Below are 25,692 nucleotides of genomic sequence, written 5' to 3'. Positions count from 1 at the left end.
GCTCTGAATATTTAAAGAGTAACGATACAAAATGAAATTAGGTTCAACGAAATCTTGTAACCCATCGCTGCATGACGTGAAAAACCGACGAATGACGTCACACGCACGAAACTTCGTTGATAACAACAAGCGACTGCGGACGTCATTCGAGACTACCGTCCTTAGACATGGAGGCAGCGGAGCTAGTCGCCTGGACAAAGCTGGATTTATGATGAATAATTGCGTCCAGCTCTTAGAGTGAGTCGAATTTATCACGCTATTATGGAATACAATCCCTATGGTGTTTAATAACTATCCCCTGAATACGTAAAACGCTATTACTCAAGCCCTGTTGGGCCTCCATTGGACTGACCTGATGTACAGGGTCAAAACGACTTTCTTTACGTTCTACTTTCTGATTAAGTCCGCTTCGGAGATATATAGGCGTCATACACATTCATAATATATTTCTCGACCTCAAGCACCTACACATATTCTCGTTTTATACGGCTGTGGATATTCGCTTTTCCACTCCATCCGCATCAATCGTAATTTTGTAGTTTTGTAATTATAGGCTCCTGTCACGCTGATACCCGAGTCATGTCAAGTATATTGTTTGGTACAAAAATTATTTGATATAAGCAGTAAGAAAATCGATTCACTGATACCCAAAGAAACATATGTCCATATTATGTTATTGTCCGACAACCAATATCTGATAAACGACAGTGATATGTTTGTCGGGCCTATATTCATTGCAATGTTGATGCTGATATGTGCAAATTCTGTTATTGTAAATTCTGGTATTGCAAACTATATTATTGTAAATAGACTAAGCTGAGTGCTCGCTGTTGAAAGTAATTAGCTTACACGCATTCCATGAGCTGATGAGCACATAAATTGAAAACACCATGAAGAGGTGCTGATGATCATTCACTTGAGGAATTCTTAATTTTGGGTGATGATGCTGATTGGTTGTCACTTTTTACGTTTGATCTAACCATCTAATCGTTGGTCATTGCCGTTTTTCCCTTGATTGTGAGGTTGATGCTAAAACAGAGTCTAGATGTGGTACCGTATTTTGGTTTTATACCAATACCGAGAAAACCATTACCGAGAATGGACATTACCGAGAATGACATTACCGAGAATGGACATTACCCAGAATGGTCATTACCGAGAATGGACACCACCGAGAATGGACATTACCGAGAATGACCAATGTCAAGAATATAGCTTACTGGGACTGACGTTGTCGAGAAATTTATACCTGAGCATCGATACCGAACGTGGCGACGCCGTGATGCACACACACGACCTGTACATATGCATAACATGCCTGCAATGCATATATTGCATTCTCGGTAATGTCCATTCTCGGTGGTATCCATTCTCGGTAATGTCCATTCTCTGTGGTGTCCATTCTCGGTAAAGTCCATTCTCGGTGGTGTCCATTCTCGGTAATGGCATTCTCGGTAATGGTTTTCTCGATATTGACCGGACACCCCGTATTTTACACATTGGTAGTGTATTTCATGTTTTTGAATGATTTAGTGAATATATGACTGAAAATCGCTACAATTCCCAAATTTAGACGTGATTCCAACTGGCATGGAATGCTTGATTCACTCCTATGAAGTCAAAATTCTGTAGAAGATTTTCGACAACTGACCCAATCCATTCGACAGACTTGATTCAGATACTTTCAGACCATAGAGGTAGCAGAATGCAAGGACTGATTTTTATAGCAATTGAGCTTTGGTCAATACATTAGTTTGTCAAGCGATAGTATTAACTAAATACAAGTATTATAAATCTTACCATTACTAGTAAAACTTAGCAGTTGTGCAAGTTATCCATTTCTATAGCACTAGCTTTATGCACCTATATCATAGGAATATACTTGCATGAATATTTAAGCTGCTATAGCCAGGGGAATTGATTATCGGTTTTATAGTTACCAGTCCAATTTAACCTACCGTGGCGTATCCTACAGCAGCTATACCTTGATGCTAGACATGTCAACTGCACTCGGTATAAATATTGCACTTCTATGCACAAGCCCTAGGATATTGGCCGTATCATATCACAGGCAGTAGTATATATGTATTTGAGGATTGTGAGATTGTATTTCACAAAGAAGCTTTGTTCACGACGCAATATACAGTGTGTGGCATATTCAGGAAAACCAGAAGTTAGATTAGAATACAAATTAGAGAATGGATGCATTTCCCAAATTAGATTAGAATTAGAGTGAAGAAACATTTCACAAATTAAATTAGAATTAGATTACCGGCAAATAAAACAACTAGAATTAGGCCTATCTAGTTGTCCAATTCTGCCTTGTACATTGTGACCTTTTTTCAGAATCATTCTAATTGCCATCGCCATGGGTCAAGGCAATAAATTGTAGCCCAATTACAGTCTAATGTGTCACTGCTGTTTCGTTACATGCATTAGCCTATGAGCACTATTCAATCGCATTTGGTTCAATCATTTGATAATCTACCATATGAAAGTTTTGTCCTAGACAGATGTTATTTTTTGTCTATTTCCTACTTCTCGACTTCCGGAATTCCGATGCTTTTCGGGTATTTGCGAGAATTCAATTTGATACTATTGTGGCATAGGAAAATGTTTGCTGACAGCTCTCTGTCAATTTCAGGAAAGCTGAAAATTTGAAAAAAGAGCTCACACACAACGGAAGAAATGGGTTAATAGACACTGGAGATAAGACTTCGAGCAGATCTGCCCTGCAGGATTTATATCGCAAAATTCTTATAACTAATTTGGAGTATGCGTTGGATAAAAAAGTCGAACAGGAATTGTGAGTAACGATACGTTTTATTCTCGTGAACTGTTATGGTGGAGCCACTTCAGGATGTGTTGCGGTATAATTACTGTCATGTAACAAGGCACCTTTCTCTGACATCAATTTTTTTTGCGAAACTTTACTGTGAACGGTTTTACTCTTCCCATGTAGGATGATCTCTTCAAAGAATTTATAGTTTAGAAAAAAACGTTAAGGTTCATTCACGAGTGTTCAATGTTCATGCTATAATTTAATCTTGTACATGGCTTAATTCAAGGCATCAATCATACAGGTAGAGTATCCATTATTGGGTTTATTTATAGGTCTTTAATAAATCCACATAATGCTATTTCAAGGATGGAAATGTACATGTTCGTGCCATGTCATTATGATTTACAAAAATTCCTTTCCTTGTTCGATAATGCTGTTAGTGCAACCTCCATATATTATATCACAGGACATCTTAAATTTAGTTACTGTATTTTTTATTATTTACGTTAGACCTATATCCATTTTTATTGTATATACTTTCTCTGTCCCTGTCAGTATGATGGCAAACATTATATAGGTACCATTTCTTATTCTTGTCTTTGTATAATAGTGCTGGATTATCAAATATTGCTTGTCTGGACTGATGACAGGCAGTCAAAAGGCTCGGGCTAGGTAGTTTGATTCTTGTGTCACTATATGGGGTATGCCCACACCTCCTGTGGTCAGATATGCATATAGCATGTGGGTTTTTTCCAGTCCTAAATGATACTTCATCTTGCAATCTTCATAATATGAATCTTATCTTTAAAACAGATGGAATATTGTGTTCAAAAACCACATAACTGAGCTTCAACAACAAGCTAAAGATAAAGCGGTAAGTGATATTAGCCTCTTTTAAAGATTGATGCACGCTAAAATATATTTCACTAGGTTTCTTCGGGCTGGGTATTGAACTGGAGATTTGTTTTTAGAACCCCAGTCGGCCCGATGTCCAAAACCAATTGACTGTATTTTTGGAAGCTTCAAGTGGATTTTATTCGATGTTGCTACAGGACTTATGTCAAATTTTCAAGATTGAATTACCATGTAGAGTGCCGCAATCCAAGCTTTCGCTGTTGAAAGGTGAGCCCGCAACGGAGCAAAATACTGCAAGATTCTTACATTCTCCTTCCATTTCGGCTTAGATTGTTTGTGTTGAGGTGACATTATTTGGTATTTGATAGCACCTTATACTCTGCAAATATCCAGAGTGACGTGGTATTAATGTTTGCATTTTGGTGGAGTACTGTCTGTGTGAGCTGCATCAACGACCCCACATATAAGCAAAGTCAGCTTGGCGAGTTATTGTAGGTATATTGGTGCCTGTGCTTGTTGACTTCCAAAGTGTTCTCAGGCTACTATCATTAACTTGCTTCATCAGTCTATGCGACACGCGCAAATAGACACGTCTAAATTGTAGACTGTGCACTTGCACAAGGACGAAATTGTGTTGAGTAAAAATGACCCTTTCGTGGATCATACCCGTGCACTTTCAAATTGTTTTTTAACGCTTATGTATATTGTTTTAGGGGGCTTGAGTCATAATTTACAATTTAGTGTTAAGTATCATTTGTGACCTATCCATTTGCCCTTGAAATGAATCCCTCAAAATGTGTTATAATTGTTGTCCGTTACACATTTTGATTTTTGTGTACTTGGATGTGATGTCATTTACAACCATTTTGTCAGATGCATCATGTCACACTTGTGTCAAATGCTGATAATTGAGATGCAACATCATTTGTAACATAGGCTACCAGCTCGAGGTTTTCAACCTGTATGATAGTGTGATGTAATCATAAAAAGCAGCAGTAAGTGTTTTGTGAAACTTGCTCTTGAAAGGTTGAAAGGTCTGAAGTACTGCAATGTTCATACTGGCACTTGCAACTGGTATAAGGTTTGAAATTCATAGTATGTGTATGACCTAGTATTTTCCATTGTTATTTTGAAGATTGTGGAACCTGATATGAGGTGTTTTGTCAACTTATTTTGCTCACTCGTTCCCTGCTATATGAGTCAGTCTGCTGTTGACACAGTGGGTGGGGAGTTACTTCAAATCCATGCTTGACGGGAAATAACCCAACTTTTGAGCTTACTCATATCCTTTTTAACCACCTTAATTATAATAACAGTTCAAAGCAGACATATACATACTTGAGATTTCGAATCATTAATGTGACCACAATATATCCATTGAACACATACACCTGGTTGGCTACTTCTAGTTGCTAATTGCAGCTCTTAGTGAACCAATACTTGTATGCAATCCTTTGAAATAATTTTATACATGCAATGTTTTCACATACTGCTTCGGGCCTAATCAGATTTACTATGTGCAGATTCTGATAACATCAGGCGAAGTTCCATCACTCAGCCTGAACGTCCTTCCTGCCAGTATATGTGTCAGCACTGTTTAGTACACTTAGGAGATATTGCAAGATACCGAAGTCAGAATGGACAGGTTTGTGCAAAATATTGCAGTGTGTTATTATTAATGAGTACCATTATGAAAACACGACTCAATAGGGGATGCTAGCGTGACTGGTTAGTTTTTCTAGAAGTTTTATTTCTATAAATCGCATGACTGCAACAACACATTCGTTGCATACAGCTAGATAAATTGACTACTATTACGAGATCAATTTGCATGTATATCTATACTCGTCCATTTAAAGTGACGTATTCTTGGGTTTTCAGATTGAAAAAATCTCATCTCTATCACTAAATCTCGAAAAAACTTAACACTTTTGAGATGAAACGAACAGGAAATTGCTGTTGACCTTGACTCTTGATTTTCAGGCCGAATCATATTATCGGCACGCTGCACAGCTTGTGCCGAGTAACGGGCAGCCTTACAATCAACTGGCCATTCTAGCAGCAGCCGGCGGGGACATTCTCAGCACTGCGTTTTACTACTGCAGAAGTTTGGCCGTGAAATGTCCATTTCCTGGATCTGGCACAAACTTGAAAAGACAGCTTTCCAAGATTGTTGAAGGGTACTTGCCTTTTTTATCTCGCAGTGTCAGCGTAGAGTTTCTTCGTCTGTGTTTGGTTTTTTTATTGTCACACGCGCTTGTTTGGATTGGTTTAGGTTTGTTCGACTTTGGGCTTTAACACCTCTGAGTCATGCTAGAGTTATTGCATCAGCTGATGTTGTGACGAGGTAGCTCGACCGTGATAAAGTGATATATTGTCAGGATAGTGACGAATCCCCTGCGGTACGGTGTGCATACCAGCGTAGTACTATGTGTGTATCAATAGCACATATCAGTTTTAACATGTTATGGTACATTTTCTACCAGGATATAATTAAGTTGTAATCCAACAGGCTGTATATTTTTATAATTAAGAATAGCTATTGATGAAATTTGATTTCTCATGGAAATACAGTCGATGAATAAGCGTATCATACGCGATGAAGTGTTTGCTTTTGATTTGAATATGCAAGTTAACTTGAAACAACCATATTGTTTTTGATTTTAACTTTCGCCTCGTTGGATAGGAACTCGATTGTACATGTACTGTATTGAATAATGACGTGGAGCACTTGAAATGTTGTGCAATTAATGTGACCCACATCTACTAAATTGGTTGCCCACTGAAAAACACATATCATATTGCTAACATTGTTATATGTTTATTCAAGTTATCAATAGCCCGCTATTGATAGCCACTTGAACTCAGTATCATGCTCGACCCCCTGTAGCAATGGTGTTTTGCTCATTTGCTCACAGTTTGTTTTGTCGCAGTGATGAGCCAAGACACGTCAAAATTTCGACAAGCGAGCTGGTCAAATTCTATCTCAAGTTTCACGCCTGTATATATCTACGAAAACGTAAGTTTTGGGACCAAGGTCGATCGCGATTTTGCCTGGTTCAATCTCGCCGAACTGTTACAGAGAATAACAGATTGGAAGGGATGGTTAAACGGTTGATAAGTTACATGCGAAGCCATCTCCGAACCGGGTCGCTGTCGAAGAAGCAGCTCGTACACATGGCTTTCTTGAATCTGTTTTCTCTGCATCACCTTCTGCCGACTGCGAACTTGGAGGATTCAGGTATCTGAAATATGGATGTATGTGTGAGTGTGTTGCCGGCAGTAGAGCGGCATGATCTTGGAGATTTTGATTCTTTGGCGTAAATATTGTAACTGGTTGTAAACTTTTGCACTAGCGACGCTTGTTGGATTTACTATTGACTACAATCGCAGGTGAAAGGTCGGGTGATCTTGCGGACGAAAATGGAATTTGTGACGAGGATGAAGCGTCCTGGAATGTCTTGGTCTCTTTCACTGGTAAGTGCTGAAGCCTTTTTGTGGTGCGATTTTGTATTGTGCGCCGAACAGACTTGGGCAACTAATCTAATTTATGAAATGTATCTACGCTCTAGTTTTAATCGGGGCCTATGATAGGAATATCGTAGGCACCTTTTTAATTCTTATCTAATTTCTGGTTTTCCTGAAAATACTATGATATGATATGAACTGAGCTTCCTTCAATGACCAAGTTTTCGCAAATTCAGTACCGGTAACTCTAAATTCTGGTCTAATATGGTAAACACTGTAGCTATAATTTTAATATAATTTGGAACACACTGTAGTTATATTTATAATTCTAGTCTAATCTGGTGAAAATTGTTGAGCTCTAATTAAAATTCTAATCTAATTTGGAAAACGCTGTGGTTATAATGCTAGTTCCTAGCTCTAGGGTAATTTGGTGAAAACTGTGTAGCTATAATTCTAATTCTAATCCAATTAGAAACACACTGTAAGTATAAAATTTTAATGCTAGTATAACTTGGAAAACACTGTAGTTGTAGTTATAATTCTAATTCTAATCCAATTAGAAACACACTGTAAGTATATAATTTTAATCCTAGTATAACTCGGAAAACACTGTAGTTGTAGTTATAATTCTAATTCTAATCTAATTAGGAAAACACTGTAGCTATAATTCTAATTCTAGTCTAATTTGGGAAAAAGTGAGTAGCTCCAATTCTAGTTCTAATCTAATTTGGAAAACACTGCATGGTTATAATTCTAATTCTAGTATAATTTGGTGAAAACTGTGTAGCTATAATTATAATTCTAGTCTAATTTGGTGAAAACTGTGTAGCTATAATTATAATTCTAATCTAATTTGGAAAAAACTGAAAATTTTCGAGTTGACCAAGTATGCGCCTGAAACCCCTATTTAAAAGGACTTGAATCTTCCGTTATGATGTCATCTCTTTGTCCGAGGATGGGATTTTGTTTAAGGATAATGGAATGCCTACTTCCCAGCCATATGCCGGTTTGATTGGGTTTCATTGTTCGCATTAATGTGCCCGGAAGTCTAATTTTTCTCGAGTGGCTGCTTTTGTGATCGAATCCTTTGATAGGCTAAGACTTGTTTTTGCTTCTGGCAGATATGATTGCTTTATCAGATAACTTGTTTATCGTGCTTTGTCCCGGTAAAACCCCACAAGTCTAATCACTGTAAAACTCATGTCAAGTGTCAATTGTCGAATATATTGGGTTTCCTTGTAATATTCAGGAAAATCGTTTGAAACGATTTGAATTTGACTTGCACAGTGGTTGTAACTAATATGTTTCGGAAAATATATAAAATAAATCAGTTGGGTTTTTCAGAGTGCTGTTACGCTCCCTATGGCGATTTCAATTGTTCCGTTTGCTCAATGTAATCGTTAGTCATATAGTAGATGGAGTTAATTGCATGCAGTATGGCTTGTTTCCTGCTGCATTGAAGTCGTTCACAGTGTGATATCAATAACTTTTCGAGCGGCCGACTCATCGGGATGTTGTGTAGATTACAGCTGTTGTGCTTAAGGCTCTGCCCAACAACAGATCTCCAGTGAAAGTTGGAGATGGCTCCTCTGGTGATTAGTCCTTGAACTTGGCAAGTCAACTAATTTGACTTGTTAGCGACAATTTAATGTTCAGTGTCGTATTATTATAGTGCAAATGCTTGGCGTGCTGGTGAGCTGTGTCCCGGCGTACAGCGACGACACTGACGATCTGGAACACCCCGCCTTGCCAGCGACCAAACTTCTCCTAGACTGGCTCTGTGAAAACGATGCACTTTTGAGAAACGAAAGCATTTCCGTCACAGGAAGGTGGGACGTAGATTTTGAGAAATGCTGTAATCTGAAGTATGTGGTAGGCTACATCGTATTATTGCCTGGAAATTCGGTGTCGCTTGTTGTACTTGTTATTTGAGCAGCTTTTTGGAGGTACAGGACTTCAATACACAATTGAATGGTATGGGCCGTCATATTTGGTGATACTATTATTGATAAAGAGAAAGAGATTCTTTCTTTTCATCCACAGTATACAAAAAATATACATGCACACATCAGATAGGAATGATCAATTCAATACGATCGTGAAGGTCATCTAGTCCGATCACACCAGCATCAAACAGGTACACTTGACTCACTACGGTCTGGCTGTAAAAAATGTTAGTTAAAAAGGAAAAGAAAAAAGAAAAGGAGGCTGTGTCAACAATAGGAGTTTGTGTACCGTCTAAAAATAGGACATTGAGCGCTCTCTTATTCGAAATTGCATGCTGGTGACGTCATATTTTGTGATACAATTGTTGATATAGAATGTTCTTTCCAATTCTCTACTAGTTGCTGACGATTACCCCTGACGAGTGTCGGCCGAAAAGATTTCAGTTCATATCAATATGAATATACCATTCAATTGTATAGTGAAGTTCTGTACCGCTTTTGTAGCGTATCCTTCAATTGTTAATTGAGCGTGTTTTTTCCTATTTAGGTTTATTTCAACACAATCACTCGTTACTATTTGTTATGACTTTAACGCGGTTTTCACTCACCGTGCATGGCATCATTCATTCATGGTTTTCAAAATCTGCTTTAGATTGTAAACTTGATCGATTTTGCTCGGAAATTTGCAGTCATTGATGTGTATTTGTGTCTACTCTAAACTCTAAAGCACCACCTCTTCTGAACGCAGCATTATTTTCGTCTGGTTTTGTAATACTCAACTTAATTCATTCCAAAGCTTATTATAGGATTATCTACTTTTTGTTTAGTGTTTGGCAAAGATTAGCTCGGGTATTGAATGCACTTGGAAATCAGGATAAGGCGAACGACATGAACGGTATGTTATACTGGCAGACGGTATGCCTTGGTCGGAAAAAGTATAAATTCCTCGATTACAGGTCATCCTTTGCCGGAAGACCTGGAGGTCCGCGGTTTCGTCGGTCTGAAGCAGTCTCTGTCCAAGTTGGACTTTGTCGGAGGTTACGGCAGCGTCGTGTCGGAGAAAATGCAACACCCATGCCGGTGTTATAGGTACGTTTCCAGATTAGCGGGATTTGAGTTTGATTGATAATCTGGTGATTGTGTCGGCCTTAATAGCCAACGCGTTGCGAATGATCTACCCTTGTTGTTTGATGAATTGTCACTCCATTCCATGACGTTAATTAGACGGATGTGATTGATTAGTGACTAATTCCTCTACTTTATCAAAGTAATTCAGTCGTTGTGAACTTATTGCACCACTTGCTCAAGCGGTTATGATTTTATACCGTTCTTACTTTCATGCGGTTTTCAGTTTTTTTATGCAATGCAAAACTAGGCCTAGTACAATGGTCCTCAACACGGCGGTCTGCGGCAATTTTACTGTCGGTCTGCGAAATATCTTCTAATTTTATATCTCAATTTGAAGGTACAAGAAATGAAACATCAAATTTTAAGTTCGTTTAGAAGTTGGAAGGTATTATTTTTGCACGGTGTCACAATGTAGAGTTCACCGTTTACTTTGAAGCTTGCTTTAGTATGGCGTGCTTAAAAGTAGCCTAAGCACCAGTTATTTGTGTAAGCTAAAATACTTTTTACCAAAATTCGTCAATTTTCGACGGTACATTTTGGTGACATTGGCGGTATAATAGAGGGTGCAAAACAACAGTTGCATTTCTTGCAAAGGAAACCTACCAATAAAAATTATAATTGTTTTGGAAATTATTTGCCTTGCCGAAACTTGAATAGGCCCACGTGTAACACGTCAAATATAAAAAGCAGCAATGTATGATGTCTCTAATATTTACTGTTGAGTTGCATACATTTGCCGTAATTGCATACACCGGTTAGAGAATTTGTTTTGAAGTTTTAACGGCCAGTAACGTCAAAAAGGTTGATCACCACTGGCCTAGAATACTTACTTTGTATATGGCATTACTTTTACTTCTACTCGACAAGGACTACTTTGCCCAGCTCTGATCTTTACGTACTGCCTGCTCTCTATCTGTTCGAATGTACTTTTGCGTGTCTTGGAAATTATATCAACTTGTACTTGTAATTGAGTAGTAATTTACAAAGATACTTGAATAGAAATTTACTATGTCGGTCGTACTTGATAATACGACGATGGTGACTAATGACGGCCTCTGTAATTAGGTTGTATCAACTTGGTCTGGTGATTGCGCGGACTTCGAACGGATTATTGACCACAAACGAGGAAAGTGACGGCACCGTGTTTGCGTGCCCTCTGCCGGACGAACCGTCGCTTGATGGTGAGGAGGAAGAACTGGCAGTCTTGGAGAAAATGGTAACGTTCGACTTCTATTGCAAAATACCCTCGCTAGAAACGTGTCTGCGAATTGCTGCCGTGATGGATTTTCGATATGTTGTTTTCGGTTGCCAGTGAATTCTTAAATTCGGCGTGTTGATTTAGCGCTGGTGAATGAGGCATTAGAAATGTATTGGCTATTACAATTATGTAAGCGTTGGATCGATCTTGTATTAATCAATTTGAGAATCTACGTTTCGCTGAATATGAGATTGTATCGTCATATGGTACACTTTGTGAATTCAGCATTCGGCGTAAGATATGCATGTAATGAATGTACTGGGTTAGGGTTAGGTAAGGATGTGGATTAGTATAGTAGGGCTGGACAAAATCGAGTACCTGAGTGATTTGATTCTGTATCGCGTATTACGCCTCGAGTGCAGTATTCGAATACCACTCATTATGGCATCATAACAGAATGTACTGTGTCCGAGTTCAAATATGTGCCTTTCATGCCATCACAAAGAACATAATGCATGTTATCCGTCATGTTTTTTCGACCATACCGATTCCGTTGCGCTTTTTGGCAATGTAAGAATGATCATGACTTTGGAAATGTGTTATTTCCAGTAACGTTCGTAGCTTTGTACTATGTCTCGTATGCTGAGACACGGCCAATCAAGGTTTCAAGGCTTCAACAGTGGAAAATAGTATCAAAACTATAATTCTTGTTAGTAAATTAACTTTCAGTTGCGAGGAGCGTATAATTTCAGTACTCGAAAAAATCGTGTTTTGCTGCTCGACTCGAATCATTGAAATTAATACCGGTACTCAATTCAGAGATTGGAGTACTCCAATCATTGGGCCCAGCCCTAGTTAGGGGTAGTGGCTGCTGAATTCACTGTACCTTAACTGATATTTTCAATGTCAATTGAAGACTCGGGAATGTGCGTCAGATAGAGATGAATAGTTTAATGGCGTTTGCCGTTGGAAACTAGGAATCATTTTCATCACCTTTTCTTCAGATGTGAAATACAGAAAATATATTGGAAATTGTAAAAATTTCTTGTTCCACACGCTCTTTATCATGTTCATTGAACTGTCGTAATTCCTGGGATATGTGTTTGGAGTTGATATGTGATTCACGATGTCTTGACTGCTCCGTATTCGTAACTATTATTGCATGGTACGATAAACCCATGTAGTATCAATTTTGCTATTAAATACTATAAATACTACTTATTACATAGCGGGGGTTAGGCACGGGCAGCTTTTTAACAGTTAATGAAGTGTCCGACATCTTAAAAATTAGCAGCTTTGGTTTGCGACGAGACGAGCCTCGGGTTATGTAAGAATATCGAACGTGGAGAAAATGTGATGCTGGCATTTTGATTGCTACTTAAACCTGGATTTGATCTTGTAGAGTAGAAGCAGTGTAAATTTATTGTCTGTGTATTGCAAACTCTCATTTTGAGCGAACTTTGAACCAGACTTGGACAGCTGGAAGCTAGACTAGTTTCAGCGAAATGTCGGTGTGTAGTTCTAATCTAATTCGTGAAATGTTTCTATGCTCTAATTTTAATGTTTGGTTTTCTCGATAAAAGTAGTGCGAAACGAGGAAAGTTTGGTGTACTGTACAGACATTTGCCATTCTCTTGCTTATCAGGATGAACTGTGCAGTTATAATTCTAATTCTAGTCTAATTTAGAAAAAACTGTTTGTGTAGCTATAATTTGAATTTTAATATAATTAGTAGAGTGATTTATTTTGACATGTCAAAATTGTTTTGAATTCTGCATTTCATTTGTATCGTAGATTTTGCACTGTCGGTGAACTTATCATTTGATATTTGACAGCTTGTAGCCTACTTTATAGGCCTATCGTTTTAAACGGCACATCGTCTACTTAATGTGAATAATAAACCTTCAAACGAAACAAACAGGTTGACATGCTTTTACGGTCAACGTACCGCAATATCTCCTACTTTATAGGCCTACCGTTTTAAACGACCAATCGTCTCCTCATTGTGAATCATGAACCTTCAAATGAAACAAACAGGTTGGCATGCTTTTACGGTCAACGTACCGCAATATCCTAACTGACGCAAGACTGCTTGGGCATCGCATGGTTCTTATATCAAGACGTGCGAGCTAAAAAGTGTGATGTAGACAACATTGTCAGAATGAAGCGACACGGTTCGTCACCAGCAGTGTACGCACAACTTCAGTGTTGTCAGCCAACAACTGCTGCTGTTGAACGTTCTTTCTCCATTCTTGGCAAGCTACTTAGTAAGGAAAGACGCTTTCTACCTAAGAATGTAGGGAAGCATGTTTCGTTGTACTACAACAAGTTTCAATCATTTCTGCCACAATACATGATGTGACCTCTGGAATTCTTCATAGGGCCAGATTTCGTTAAAATACTAGTTTTTCATGTAAAACGTCACTTTTTGAGCCAAAAACGTTTTTTCAGGCCAAACTACTTCTTAAGGACCGACAGCTCCAACCAAAAATGAAGAAAAATAGTACAATTTTAACATTATGTGCGACAACACCTAATTTGCCCACACGAGGTCTAAATTTGATCAAAATTTTTTTTAGGTCAAAATCTTCCGTTTTTAAGGTAAAAAAAATCGCCCTAATAATTAAAAGCTGAATATTTTCTAGTTGTCCAAGTCTGCTCTAAACTTGACAGTTTTTCTCTGTTTATACCAGTGGTTCCCAACCTTTTTCGGTGGCAGGGCCAAATTTAGAATTTCAGAGTACGGTCGGGGCCGCACGAATACCAGGGCAATGAAAGGAACCCAAGATAGTCACCAAAATATGAAAATTTGCATTGTTCCGATCAGTCGCTTGACGCCATTGGCCATTGTGTTGCCGCGCTCCCGTTGTTCAGAACAATCAACCTTTGCTGGCTATTTCGGAGTAGTTTTAATGCCCTGGCGAGATTTCAATTCGTATTTTTGCAATCAGTGCGACACTTGCTTTCGATAAACACCGACATATCAAATTATTCGGACGCTTGGGTCGCGAGCAATTATGCTGCTTTTTGCCGGCTAAGCAGTACGCATCTCGGTGTATTCAATCGTGAGTCACTTGTTGCACATCTATCCGTAAATTAATTATCAATACCCGGATCCGTAACAGCACTTCGTCAGTTCCCCCTAAAACGTTGCTCTTGGACACCCATAGGGTGATATACCGAACTTCGAAGCCTCCAGCCCCCCTCAGGCTAGATGGCTGTTTACCGCTATTTATCATCTAAATCGGGAGTCCGTTTTAGGCAGCTTCTCTCAACTGATCGCGCAAAGCGCGAATTTTTTTTAGAATTCGTGATTAAATCGGTCAATATATTCGGGAATTGCATATATATTGGTATCAATTTTTATCCTCTCTCTGCTCACGAAATCAGATTGACCGGATAAGCAGAGTGAGTTGTGTTTGAAAAGGTAAGACCACTCAATAATAATTAAACATCTTCGGGCGCATACCCGTTGACAGGAACGAAACAGCACTTCGTCAGGCCCCCCAAAACACTTAGGTCTTGAGCTCCCATAGGGTTATAAACCGACCCCGCGTCCCGTTGTCCGCTTCTGCCACGAAAACAGGATCACCGTTTAGTGAGCCAGCGTGGAGTGCGAAAATTTCCGATAATTCAAAATTGTCCTCTCTGCTCACGTAATCAGATTTCCCGGCAGAGCTGAGTGAGGTGTCTTGGAAACTGTAGGGCCAGTAAATAATAATTAAACATATTCGGACGGGCGGACCCGTTGGTACGACTTCGTTACATGATGTTATTTCGTGACCTCCAGTCTGCTATATCAAAAAATATAGAATGGCCCAAATGTGTACTAAACTAAAAGATACACACGATTTCAAATTGTTAGTGCATCACTGGCATATAATTCTTCCCTGCGGGATGGTAGCCTATTTGTCTCGTGAGGTTCAGATTGCCAAGACAGGAACATTCGGCGCCAGACACTTAGGCGCCTATGGTCAATTATAGGCCACCTATATGTATTTTGTATATACATAACGAAGTTTTCGGTCAGCGTAAGGGCAGTCCTTTTCGGCCAAGGTTTTCTCGCTGCCGATCGTTCTGGCACACTTCTATTGGAGTCGCATGTTACATGGCCGAAAACTTTTTATGTCTTAGTGCGTCGTGGCGCGGTAATGGCCAACGCCGATATGCCTACTGCTATAGATCTTGCGTATTTTATCTTGCTGGAAAAGTATCCAATAATTAAGGTATTTTGAGATTTGAAAAAGTTGCATAAAACTTCATAAAATACTAGTTCACTTCACTTTATGCTAGTTAACTAAATAATTTTGGGCACTCTTCGAGCTCGCTCCCCCCCCCCCAATTGGGGGGCTTGGGGTGCGGCAGTTACGGTCCTGTCAATACCTTTATCTATACCTGTAGGTACTGCTCGTTCAACTGGAAAGTTAGCGCACATTACATTGAAACAGCAGTGACGTAATCTTAGCAGTCTACTCACAACTTTCCTGCAATCCTAATTGAAAACTCCAAGCCAAGCAAAAGTCGATTTCTCAATATTTTTGTGGGGCCGCAAGAAGGCTAGCTGGGGGCCGCGGTTGGGAATCACTGGTTTATACAATTTGTTTGGCTCCCCACTTGTATATCCTTGAATTGAGAGGTTGCCGTATGAAAGTCGCGAAAGAAATTCTTATCCTTGTCGCAGGAGGCTAGCCACCACCCAAAGATCGTCGACAGCAGCCGTCCGCCTAGAATGCAGAAAGAGAACACGACATCTATTCTGGTGTCTGCCGCGAAAAAGAACAACTCCGAGTCAAAGGAGCGGTCGCGTGCCGTGAAAGTAGCAACTCATGCGGATAACGGATCTGATCTGAAGTTGAAGGTAAAGACATTGTGTCGGTGTGAGAAAAGCTCCCAATGTAGTAGAATTTATGTAAAGTCGGCGAAACGACAATTTCCGTCACATGTTTTGTTAAAAATGTTAGTCCTTTTGCGTAAGACACATTTTTCTTGTGTGTGAGTAATATATATTTGTCTCTTTCATGATAGTGTTAAATAATGTTGACGATTTATGAAATGAAACGAACAAAATTCAACTTTATTATTTTCTGTATAACTCTGTCGACTGACTCAAAATGTTTCTGTGACCCACTACATAAGAATCGAGCACTCTTGAAGCCTGTTGATCTAAAATTTGGTGTTAAAAACTGATCCGCACCCAATGTGCGAGTGCTAAAAACTAATATGTGCACCACTCGCTTGCATTTTAGTAGCGTGCGATAAATATTTCGAGACTTTCACCCACACAGATCTTGGTGAGCTTGTACACTCGGGCGCAAGTGTTGAGAACCACCTGTAATTTTTTCAAAAATGCACAACTATAAAGGTTTCGGCCATCAACACTCCATGTCAGTTTTTAATGATGCGTAGTTCCTATCCGTGATACTGCAGTCTGTCTCGGCTTTCTATGAATCGATCGGGAAAACGCTATAGCTTTCTTTCCTGTGCCGTGTGGGGATCTGGCTTCGAAACTGCTGTTATTACTATGCTACGTAAAAACAATTCAATTGACTAGTTTTTTACTGCAATGTTGTAGGCGTGTATTACAATTCTAGAGTGCAGACACACAAGAATAAAATTATCCCAGAAAAATTCGTGATATGAAACTTGTAATGGCGACCTCTTGGGTTCAGAGCCTACTCTCACCGTTGCGCTTAGGACTTTTCATTGCTTGCATGGAATGATAATGACAGATACACGGAAGATATTCCAGATTTTATCTCTACTATCAAATGTTACGAAGCAATGAACGTATCTAAGAAATTCATAATTCATTTTGAATCGCATATAGACCAATCCTGATGGTATGTCATTGTTGTGGCGTTAGTACATTATGTTCTCAGTCACTCATTTTGTGAATCACTATAGTCAAAACTGACCTACTAGCAACATAACCTTTTCTTCTTTGGTTGCCACTCTGCGGAACAATCTTCTAGCTTTTATCAGATTATGTAACTCAGCGGCAGATGCTCTCGGGCGTAAAATCAAACCCTTTTATTTACATGCGCATTCCATCTACAGTAGTGCACACTCTCACTTTGCAACCAATGGTGGTATTCGAATATTTTTCAGTCGGTTCTAGCGCAGAAGTCGTGTGTTTTTCAGCTGGCTCTGTTACATAAAGCCATTGACGGATTTCAGATTTTCCAAATTAAGAATTATACCTACACAAACTCAGCTATATTTTGAATTATGTTTTTTAATTTACATTTTCGGAATCGGTGTGACCATAGCTTTCGATCAAGACCAGATTCATTAAATACTGCGCTCTGGACGATAACTTTTGGATTGTCAGAAATCCTACAGTCGCTGCCGCCAAACTAATCCGAATTAAGCTGCAAAATGGGTCGTCGCCATCCCATGTTAACATTCGATAGTTAGAATTACCACCACTGAATTCGCGATAACTTGAAAATTAAACAAGTACAGTTCGAGTTCATTCTTGTAAGTACGAGAAAGGCAAATGTCTGTGCAGCTGGCTTGTTTTCGCTATACAATTCTCTAGTAGCATCTTTTTGGAGAAGCAGAAATTAAATTAGAGCATAAAAACATTTTGTAAATTCGATTCGATTTAGAATTCAAGCAAGGAAACAATTCACAAATTATTAGAATAGAATAAGATTACCACTTACCAACATTTCGTTCTAATTAGTATAATTAGGCAGCTCCAGTTCTCTCGTTCTCTAGTCTGCTTACAACTATGCACTCCATCTTTTATTTTTCATATCCTTTTTTACTAGCCCGTGTGTACACCGCGCCGTAGTGTAGGAATGGATGATATACTGATATAGGCCTGTTTTTTCTAATTGACTCTCTGAATTGTTATGTTAATAATATTATGATTATTTCCAGTCTATTCAGGAGGAGGACGCCTACCATCACGCAGACTGCACAAGGAGTAGCACTGCGTCATCTCTCGATAGCACGTGTTCGTCTCCTAGCAACGCCGACCTGGCCACCCACCCCGCTCACAAATCCTCCCACCACGTGACTTTCGCCCCAATGCCGCCCAGACACTCAACCTCGCCCAACCATTCGACCAACTACAAACGCCGGTCTCCGAGTCCCAGTTTCGTGCCGCAGCAGAGCGACTCGGACTATCCCGTTTCTGTCTCGGCCCACCATGGTATGCAAAGAGGCGCGATGCCTATGCACCCGGTCCCGATGTCCGGCGCTTATCCGCGGAGTTACGCTGTACAGGGTCGTGTTATTCAACCGCCCGGTTACGCGTCGCAAGCCATGCATCGCATGCGTCAAGCGGTCCCAAACACAGGAATGGGAATGCGGACCGGCCCCAACCCCGCGCCCAGCCCGACGGAATTGCCGAAACCTGTTTTTCCACCTGGTCAGAGAACGCCGTTTGGGTCGGAGGCGTATTCGGGCCTCGGAGATACCGCTGATATCGCGGGAGTGTACAGTGGGCCAGGTGGGCTGGCCCAACTCGCGCAACTACGGCAGCAGCAGCAGCTGGCGCAGTTGGCTGGCCGGGCTATGGCTGGGAGGCAGTCGTTGCCGGCGGGGCTAGCTGCGCAGTTTCCGAGCTCAGGCGCTGTGAGGTTTCCGTCGGATGTGGCGTCGATGAACAGCCGACCGCAGGTAACGTGTGTGTAAAAATAGCACATTGATTGCTGTCTTATCCGAAATTGCATGCTGGTGACATCATATTTTGTGATGCGATTGTTGATGTACAATGTTCCTCGCAATTCTCTACTACTTGCTGACGATTACCGCTGACTAAATGCCTGCTGAAAATATTCGGGTTCATTTCAATATGAATATACCATTCAACTGTATATTGAAGGTCTATACCTCCAAGAAGCTCTTCATATATGATTTTGTCAAAAGTAGTTACGGTATATAAGTTTGCTATACTTATGAGTGAAATTTTGAGAAGAACTGCGTGAAATGCCCCGGAATCACGTTAACATGATGTATTTTCGAAGATCGTGCCTGTTTGCAGTGTCATCTGTAGTCAGTTTGTATTAGTAGCCAAGTTACATCTCGCAATGATGAAAGTCATCCGTGTTCGATTGACTGCTTGAGATATGCTACCCAATAATACCTTTGCAACGAACAACACATTCATATTCGCAATTTATTCACTATAAGCTTTTCAACTGACCCTCATCGGTAGTGGCCGTCAGTATAATACGGAGATTGCAATTCGAAATATAAAGATGAAATAGGTAGTGTGACGTAAGAATGGTATAACAACAACAACGAGAGATTTCACAAAACGAAAGTGTTATGCAAAAATTGCAATTAGTGCAATACAAATAAACTATAATATATAGCCAGAGACGCAACACTAATGAAATACATGGAGAGAATAGAGTCGGTCCTTTTGCCGACAAAGAATCGGTTGCTCGAGTTTTATTATAGTCGATTCGAGAACCTTTGAATGGAACAGACTACGTCCACTTCGTTTGCAACAAAGAATCAACCAACATGTGCCCGAGCAGATTAGAAAACCTGACGTGAATGCTATTTCAGACAGTCAATCGAAGACCAGTAACCCTTTCTTGCGCGACTATGACCAGACCATGGCATGTAACTCTGCAATAGGTCAGCACCTTCTTACGCATCCAGAGTGTGCGAAAAACGATAACACATTTTCAATTCTTGCTCGTGGACGTAGTCTGTTCCATTTAAAGGTTCTCGAACCGACTATAATAAAACTCAAACAACCGATTCTTTGTTGGCAAAAGGACCGACCCTATTCTCTCCGTGTATTTCATTAGTGTTGTCTCTGGCTATATATTACAGGTCGTTTGTATTGCACTAATTGCATTTTTGCTTAACGGTCTCGTTTTGTGAAATTTTCTCATTGTTGTGATACCATTCTTACGTCACTCCACCTATTTCATCTTTACATTTCGAATTGCAATCTCCGTATTATACTGACAGCCACTACCGATGAGGGTCAGTTGAAAAGCTTATAGCGAATAAATTGCGAATATGAATGTGTTGTTCGTTGCAATATTCAAATTCTGTACCACAAGAAACCTATTTAAATAATACTTTTCAAACCTATTTAGGAGTGCTTTTCTAACCTTCATTTCCTACTTCCAAGTGAAGTAGTTTTGATGCCTTTGAAATTGCCACTTCTACTTGTGTTCGAGTTGAAATGTAGGACATCACTTCTGATCAAGTAACACATCTGTTAAAGATCACATTTACCGACAGAAGGAGCTCATGTACCACCTACAAGTAGTACATTGAGCTTGAGTGATGTCTTCTCGACTATTCAAAATTCATACTGGTGACGTCATATTTTGTGATAGGTTTGTTGGTTTATTTTCTCTACCAGTTGCGCTAGTTGCTGCCAATTACCCCATGACAAGCGACAGCCGAAAATTTTGTTGTTCCTTCAATTTAAATATATTATTCCATTGTATATTGAAGTTCTGTGCCTTCAAGAAGCTCCTTGGTATTTGTGTATACCCTGTTTCCTATATCTCACGTTTATACCTCAAAATATTCCTTGTAAGTTGACCGAAATTTCTTACCAGATGGAGCCCGGATCGTCTTCGCTTAACGTGGAAGCCTGGAAGAGAATGCAGCAACAACAGCAACAGCAACTACACCGGGCGGCGCAGTTTGGCTTCGCCGACCCGGCGATGCCTTCGAAACCAGGCCCGGACCAGGCTAACGCGCCGCTGCACGGAATGGCATACCCGCCGTTTTCCTTCAACCAGCCAGTCCCGAGAAACATGTTTCCGAACGCGAGACCGGGGCACGACGGCAGAGACGCGTCAAGCGCGACGTCCCCGACCCCGGCAAGTTTGGGGCCTGCCGGCGTTGCCACGTCGAACGTGTCACCCCAGGCTGGCAGCCTGCCACCGCAGAGAAATCCGAATATGCCCAACCGGTACCCCGAGTTAGACGGCGTGCTATCGCACATGATGGCGGTCCGGCAGCAACAGTCGAAACAACAGGGATTTCCACAGTCGCAACAGGTGGGTTCTCGGCTTGAGGCTGCGGTTTGTGATTTACGATGGTTCTTTGACCACCTCTGCGTATTGTTGAGCGAGGAAATTAACATTCAGGCGTCGAATCTCTTCAACCAAGACCGCGCCAACGATATCTTCCGCGCTTCGGAAAACGCAGCGATACCAACCGCAAGACCGACCGGCATCTTGCCGACTGATATGTTTGGAATGTCGCCAAAAAGCGGAGGCATTGTAAGTGCTTTGTTACTGGCCGCCTCTGGCTGTGTCGGTTTTATAAACGATCCCTGATTTGTTTCGAGTGTGTAGAGGCCGATTTTCAGCGACGTACAGGAGGCATGGTTTCTGTAATCTCCCGCAACGATTTTGCGATCTTTACGGCCTGCTTTTACTGCTAGGAAAATAGCGTATGGTAATAGAGCAGGACGGTTTCAATAAATGTTGCATAACAATATTCTCGGTCTCTGCGAAGCGGTGTAGCAAAATTGATTTTTGCAGAATGCTGCAGCGTCACCTTGTTGTCGAACTTCCGACTGCTTTCATATCGGCAAGTGCGCTGTCAAAACTTGAACCGTGCACACAAAGATGAATAGTGTAATGAATTCTAGTGGAATGAACATGCAGGCCACCTCCGTGAACTTTCTACTTTGCAAGTGTTGGATGTTTCTTGATGCAACTGAAGCTTTTTTTTCAGAGTTTACCCGACTAGGGTCATTGAAAAGTGTCTCTGCGCTGTAAATATAATGTGGTCTCAAATTTTTGAGTATGTGATAAAATTTTTACATGCATAATAATACATTGTACATACAGTAAATGCTCTTGGAGGTACAGAACTTCAATATGCAATTATTCAAATGTATATATCAATATATCTGTAATCACTATCGATTAATGTGACTTTCTGTGGAGGATGGCTTCTGCCAGTCATGTTTCACACCTTCAACTTTAATATGAGACCACATCATGCTTAGAGTGCAGCGCCCCCTTTAATGCTTACTCTCAATGTATTTTGAGTGTGACGCCTGTGGCTCATGACGTCTTGTGATTAATTGCAGGCTCAGTACGGAATGAGCTCCATCGGGCAATCTCCATCTGGTTCGTCTCCCAGCGACCCTTTCCCGCCGTATCCGCTCTCGCAGGAGAGGCAACAGGTAATTGTGTTTAAAAATTTGTGCCAAGTGTTCTGATTGAGGGTCTCGTGGTGTTTAAAAATTTGTGCCAAGTGTTCTGATTGAGGGTCTCGTGGTGTTTAAAAATTTGTGCCAAGAGTTCTGATTGAGGGTCTCGTGGTGTTTAAAAATTTGTGCTAAGTGTTCTGATTGAGGCTCTCACGTGTTGTGTTTTCAGATCTACGAAGACAGCTTGGATATGCTGGAGCGTTCGACGGCGAATCCTGCGACCTCTCAGCGTGCGCCCGCGTCGACAGTGCTATCGAAGCCCATGCCGGACAAGCTTCGCAGAAAACCTGTGAGTTTTTAGTAGACTTTACGTACGGATTTGTGGACAGTAGCTTTGCGGAGCCGTCATGGGAACTACTCAGACTAAGTCCCGTCCCAAATTCAACACCATTTGGTCCTTGTTTTTATGCATTTTATCCTGTACCAGTGTACCACACTCTATTTGTGTTGTGCGTGTACAGTACACAAACTGTTGGTTCAATGTTGCATTCTGACGACTAATTTCACCCGTGTATGATAGTTCATGGGAATGCCATCTGAAGAGGACGAGGAACCTTATCAGCTGTTCCCCTCCACCGGTTATTCGTGGGGCCTCGGAAGAAATAACAGGAACGGTGAGTAGTACGTCCATTGTACTTCAGCCGGGCGGAGTGTACTAGTGTATACGTACCCCCAGAGTTGGTCAAAGTAGTCAGCGTTGGTTGTCAAGTTAATGTAAAGCCTTAATTTCAACTCGAATACAAATAGAAGTAGTGATTTCCCAGACGTGACAAAATTACTTAACTGGAATTGAAAATTGAAGGTCTGGAAGGTATTCTAGTAAGTACTTAAAAACAAGATTTTGTCAAAGGAACGTACACTTTTAGCAGTTGATTGGAGGTGGCTACTTTCAATACAACTACTCACAATACAAAGTAGAAGCAATTTTCGAAAATATATTCAATCACAGTGCTATGTTATGTCATTCACTTATAACAGTGACGCAACATTTCCCAAAACTGCCTTTGACTTTGCGAAATCCAAAAATACGTAAAGTGAAAAGTAGTATGAACAGAAAGCCACTAGTCTAAGAAGTGCAATCAGCCTGCCTGACGACCTCTGTGGGCTTAGGATTTTCAGACCTGAATTCAGCTTGATTAATCAGTCGACTATTCGTCGTTTCAGACAACAGCCTCGGACTGTCCAACCTGGGAAGTATCGGAAGCGAACGAGCGATGGCCCAGTCCCATGTGCCAGGACGGTACCTGTGGGGTGAGACCGGCGCTCAACAACAGCAGCAGCAACGTCCCGCGCAGGCAGCGATGTCAGATTCAGGTGGTCGTTTCCCGGGTGCCGAGTATCAGGTAATTGATGATGATGGTGTGGATTTGTCTTTATATAACTGACTGTCATTTATTTTGTTATCACGCAAGCAGTCGCGTATATATCTAGTCTGATGAGAATTGTAGTTTTTCCCAACGTGGCAGCCTTGAAACCTCTATTGGTCACAGTTCCAAAACATGTAGTACAAAGCTAGGCACGTTAGCGCAGCCGACATATCTGTGAAGCCGTGATCGACCCAATGCATTGTCTCAAAGTGCAATGGAGTACAAATGCTCGGAAAATCTGCGCACGAGTTACAGGCCTGCCTGACTGTCTCCGTATCCAGTGTATTGGAACGTGAATTTGATAATCACTGATTGCTCATTTATTTTTCACAATTTACCGCGGATACCTGATACTCGCGAAGAGTTCTCCGGAATTGGCTTAGTAGATCTCATGTCGATCCAATGGTCACCAGTGAATTCGGCACTTGGTGTACCTAATCCTAGCTTACGGTAACCCTAATTCATTATAAAACCCTACCAAGTGCCGTACCGGTATATCAAAATTGACACTCATATTCAGGGAAACAATCATTTTCAAATTCACTGGTTATGGAATCAAATTTTGATTTACAATATACAGTCACTCTGGTCCGCGCCGATGATGCCTTCCGGCCCGTCCACCCTGGAACAACTGATCCGCCAGCAGCAAGAGCACGCGGGCCACGACAAGACGCCGCCGTGACTCCGGCCCAGACGATTCCCGCTCGTCCACAAACGGTGACGCAGGAGGGCCGACGAAAACGAATATGGAATCTATAATCTTGAGCTTGCAAGATAATATCTCAGTGTGATATAACTCTGTCTCTATATTGGGGGCTGTGTGCGCGTCTTCTCAAAACGTAGCCGGGCTAGCACGCAACGACACGTGTATCCCGCAAGACTGTAAAATTCTTTATGTGTCGGAAGCGGCACGAAGTAATATAAACTGATATGAGAGAAACTCTAATTGCCCGCGCACGGCTCGGTAACGGTGATCATTCGCGCAGCTCTCCCCACGGTGCAACTGTATCATATAGTACATCTCGCGCCCGGATTTGGTTTGAGGATACCGTGATTTTGCGCTTCTGTGACGCCTACCCGTTGCTATAATAGTTCTATCAAACAGTGGCTTACGGAATATGGTTTTTTGTCTGTTTTTAAAGGCCTAGGCGATAGGTCCGTGATTGCAATCCATCAGCGCGTTGCACTGTGCCAGAGGCCACCTGATAAAATCCTTGTTTTTCTGATTCGTAGGTGCCGTCGTTCTAAGTTGTGTTAATTGAATCAATCGTTTGTTTCTTTGTCTGAAACGCTGAAAATTACTGGTGGCGGCTTGTGGAAATGTGAACTCGGCCCATTGGGCGTGAAAGTATTGAACTGTTTGCTCCGAGCGCCTACCACACGTACGTTTTCGCTGAAAGTAGAGTACCTGAGTGAATTAGAGATGATTATTTTAAATTATTGAGATTGGAGTGTGAAGAAAGTAGCGCCGAAGTAGCCATTCTCTTGGTTAGATTATATTGCTAGAATCCGTTTGGTATGAAAGGTGGAAGCCAGGTACAGATATTACTTCCATTTTTCGGGCTATTCGATTTGCTCCAAAACTTTTGTTAGATAAGTGGGATTGCCGCGAGTTTTAGTGTTTGCTAAGAACATGAAATAAATTTTTCTCTGACAATGCTACAATTGGAAGCTGTTTTGAATGCGAGCTGGTTTAGACTGATCCTGGATTTAATATGACAGACTTGATTTATGCATGGTGCGGAAGAATTTGTGTGTGACCTCGATCCTGGAACTGGTACGGT

At 40.9% G+C, this 25,692-nt stretch overlaps 1 protein-coding gene across 1 annotated transcript; it reads left to right on the top strand.

The window, feature by feature from the left end:
• Nucleotides 1-76: 76 nt before the first annotated feature.
• LOC145458633 (uncharacterized) lies at nt 77-25,573 on the top strand. Its single transcript, XM_080337061.1, has 22 exons — nt 77-237; nt 2,645-2,806; nt 3,596-3,656; nt 3,754-3,904; nt 5,161-5,282; nt 5,621-5,817; nt 6,571-6,656; nt 6,720-6,878; nt 7,031-7,114; nt 8,778-8,934; nt 9,879-9,946; nt 10,008-10,140; nt 11,245-11,395; nt 16,059-16,235; nt 18,266-19,009; nt 20,926-21,372; nt 21,463-21,597; nt 22,419-22,514; nt 22,711-22,830; nt 23,062-23,155; nt 23,706-23,884; nt 24,489-25,573. The coding sequence occupies exons 1-22, from the start codon at nt 92-94 to the stop codon at nt 24,588-24,590; spliced, it is 3,771 nt and encodes a 1,256-aa protein (XP_080193187.1). The 5' UTR covers nt 77-91; the 3' UTR covers nt 24,591-25,573.
• Nucleotides 25,574-25,692: the final 119 nt, after the last annotated feature.

The sequence above is a fragment of the Botryllus schlosseri genome, chromosome 16 (assembly GCF_051294905.1).
Source record: "Botryllus schlosseri isolate E-star chromosome 16, Bs_hap1, whole genome shotgun sequence".
Taxonomy (NCBI): domain Eukaryota; kingdom Metazoa; phylum Chordata; class Ascidiacea; order Stolidobranchia; family Styelidae; genus Botryllus; species Botryllus schlosseri.
The sequence above is the reverse complement of the archived record's forward strand: the minus strand, read 5'-3'. Positions and strand labels throughout refer to the sequence as shown.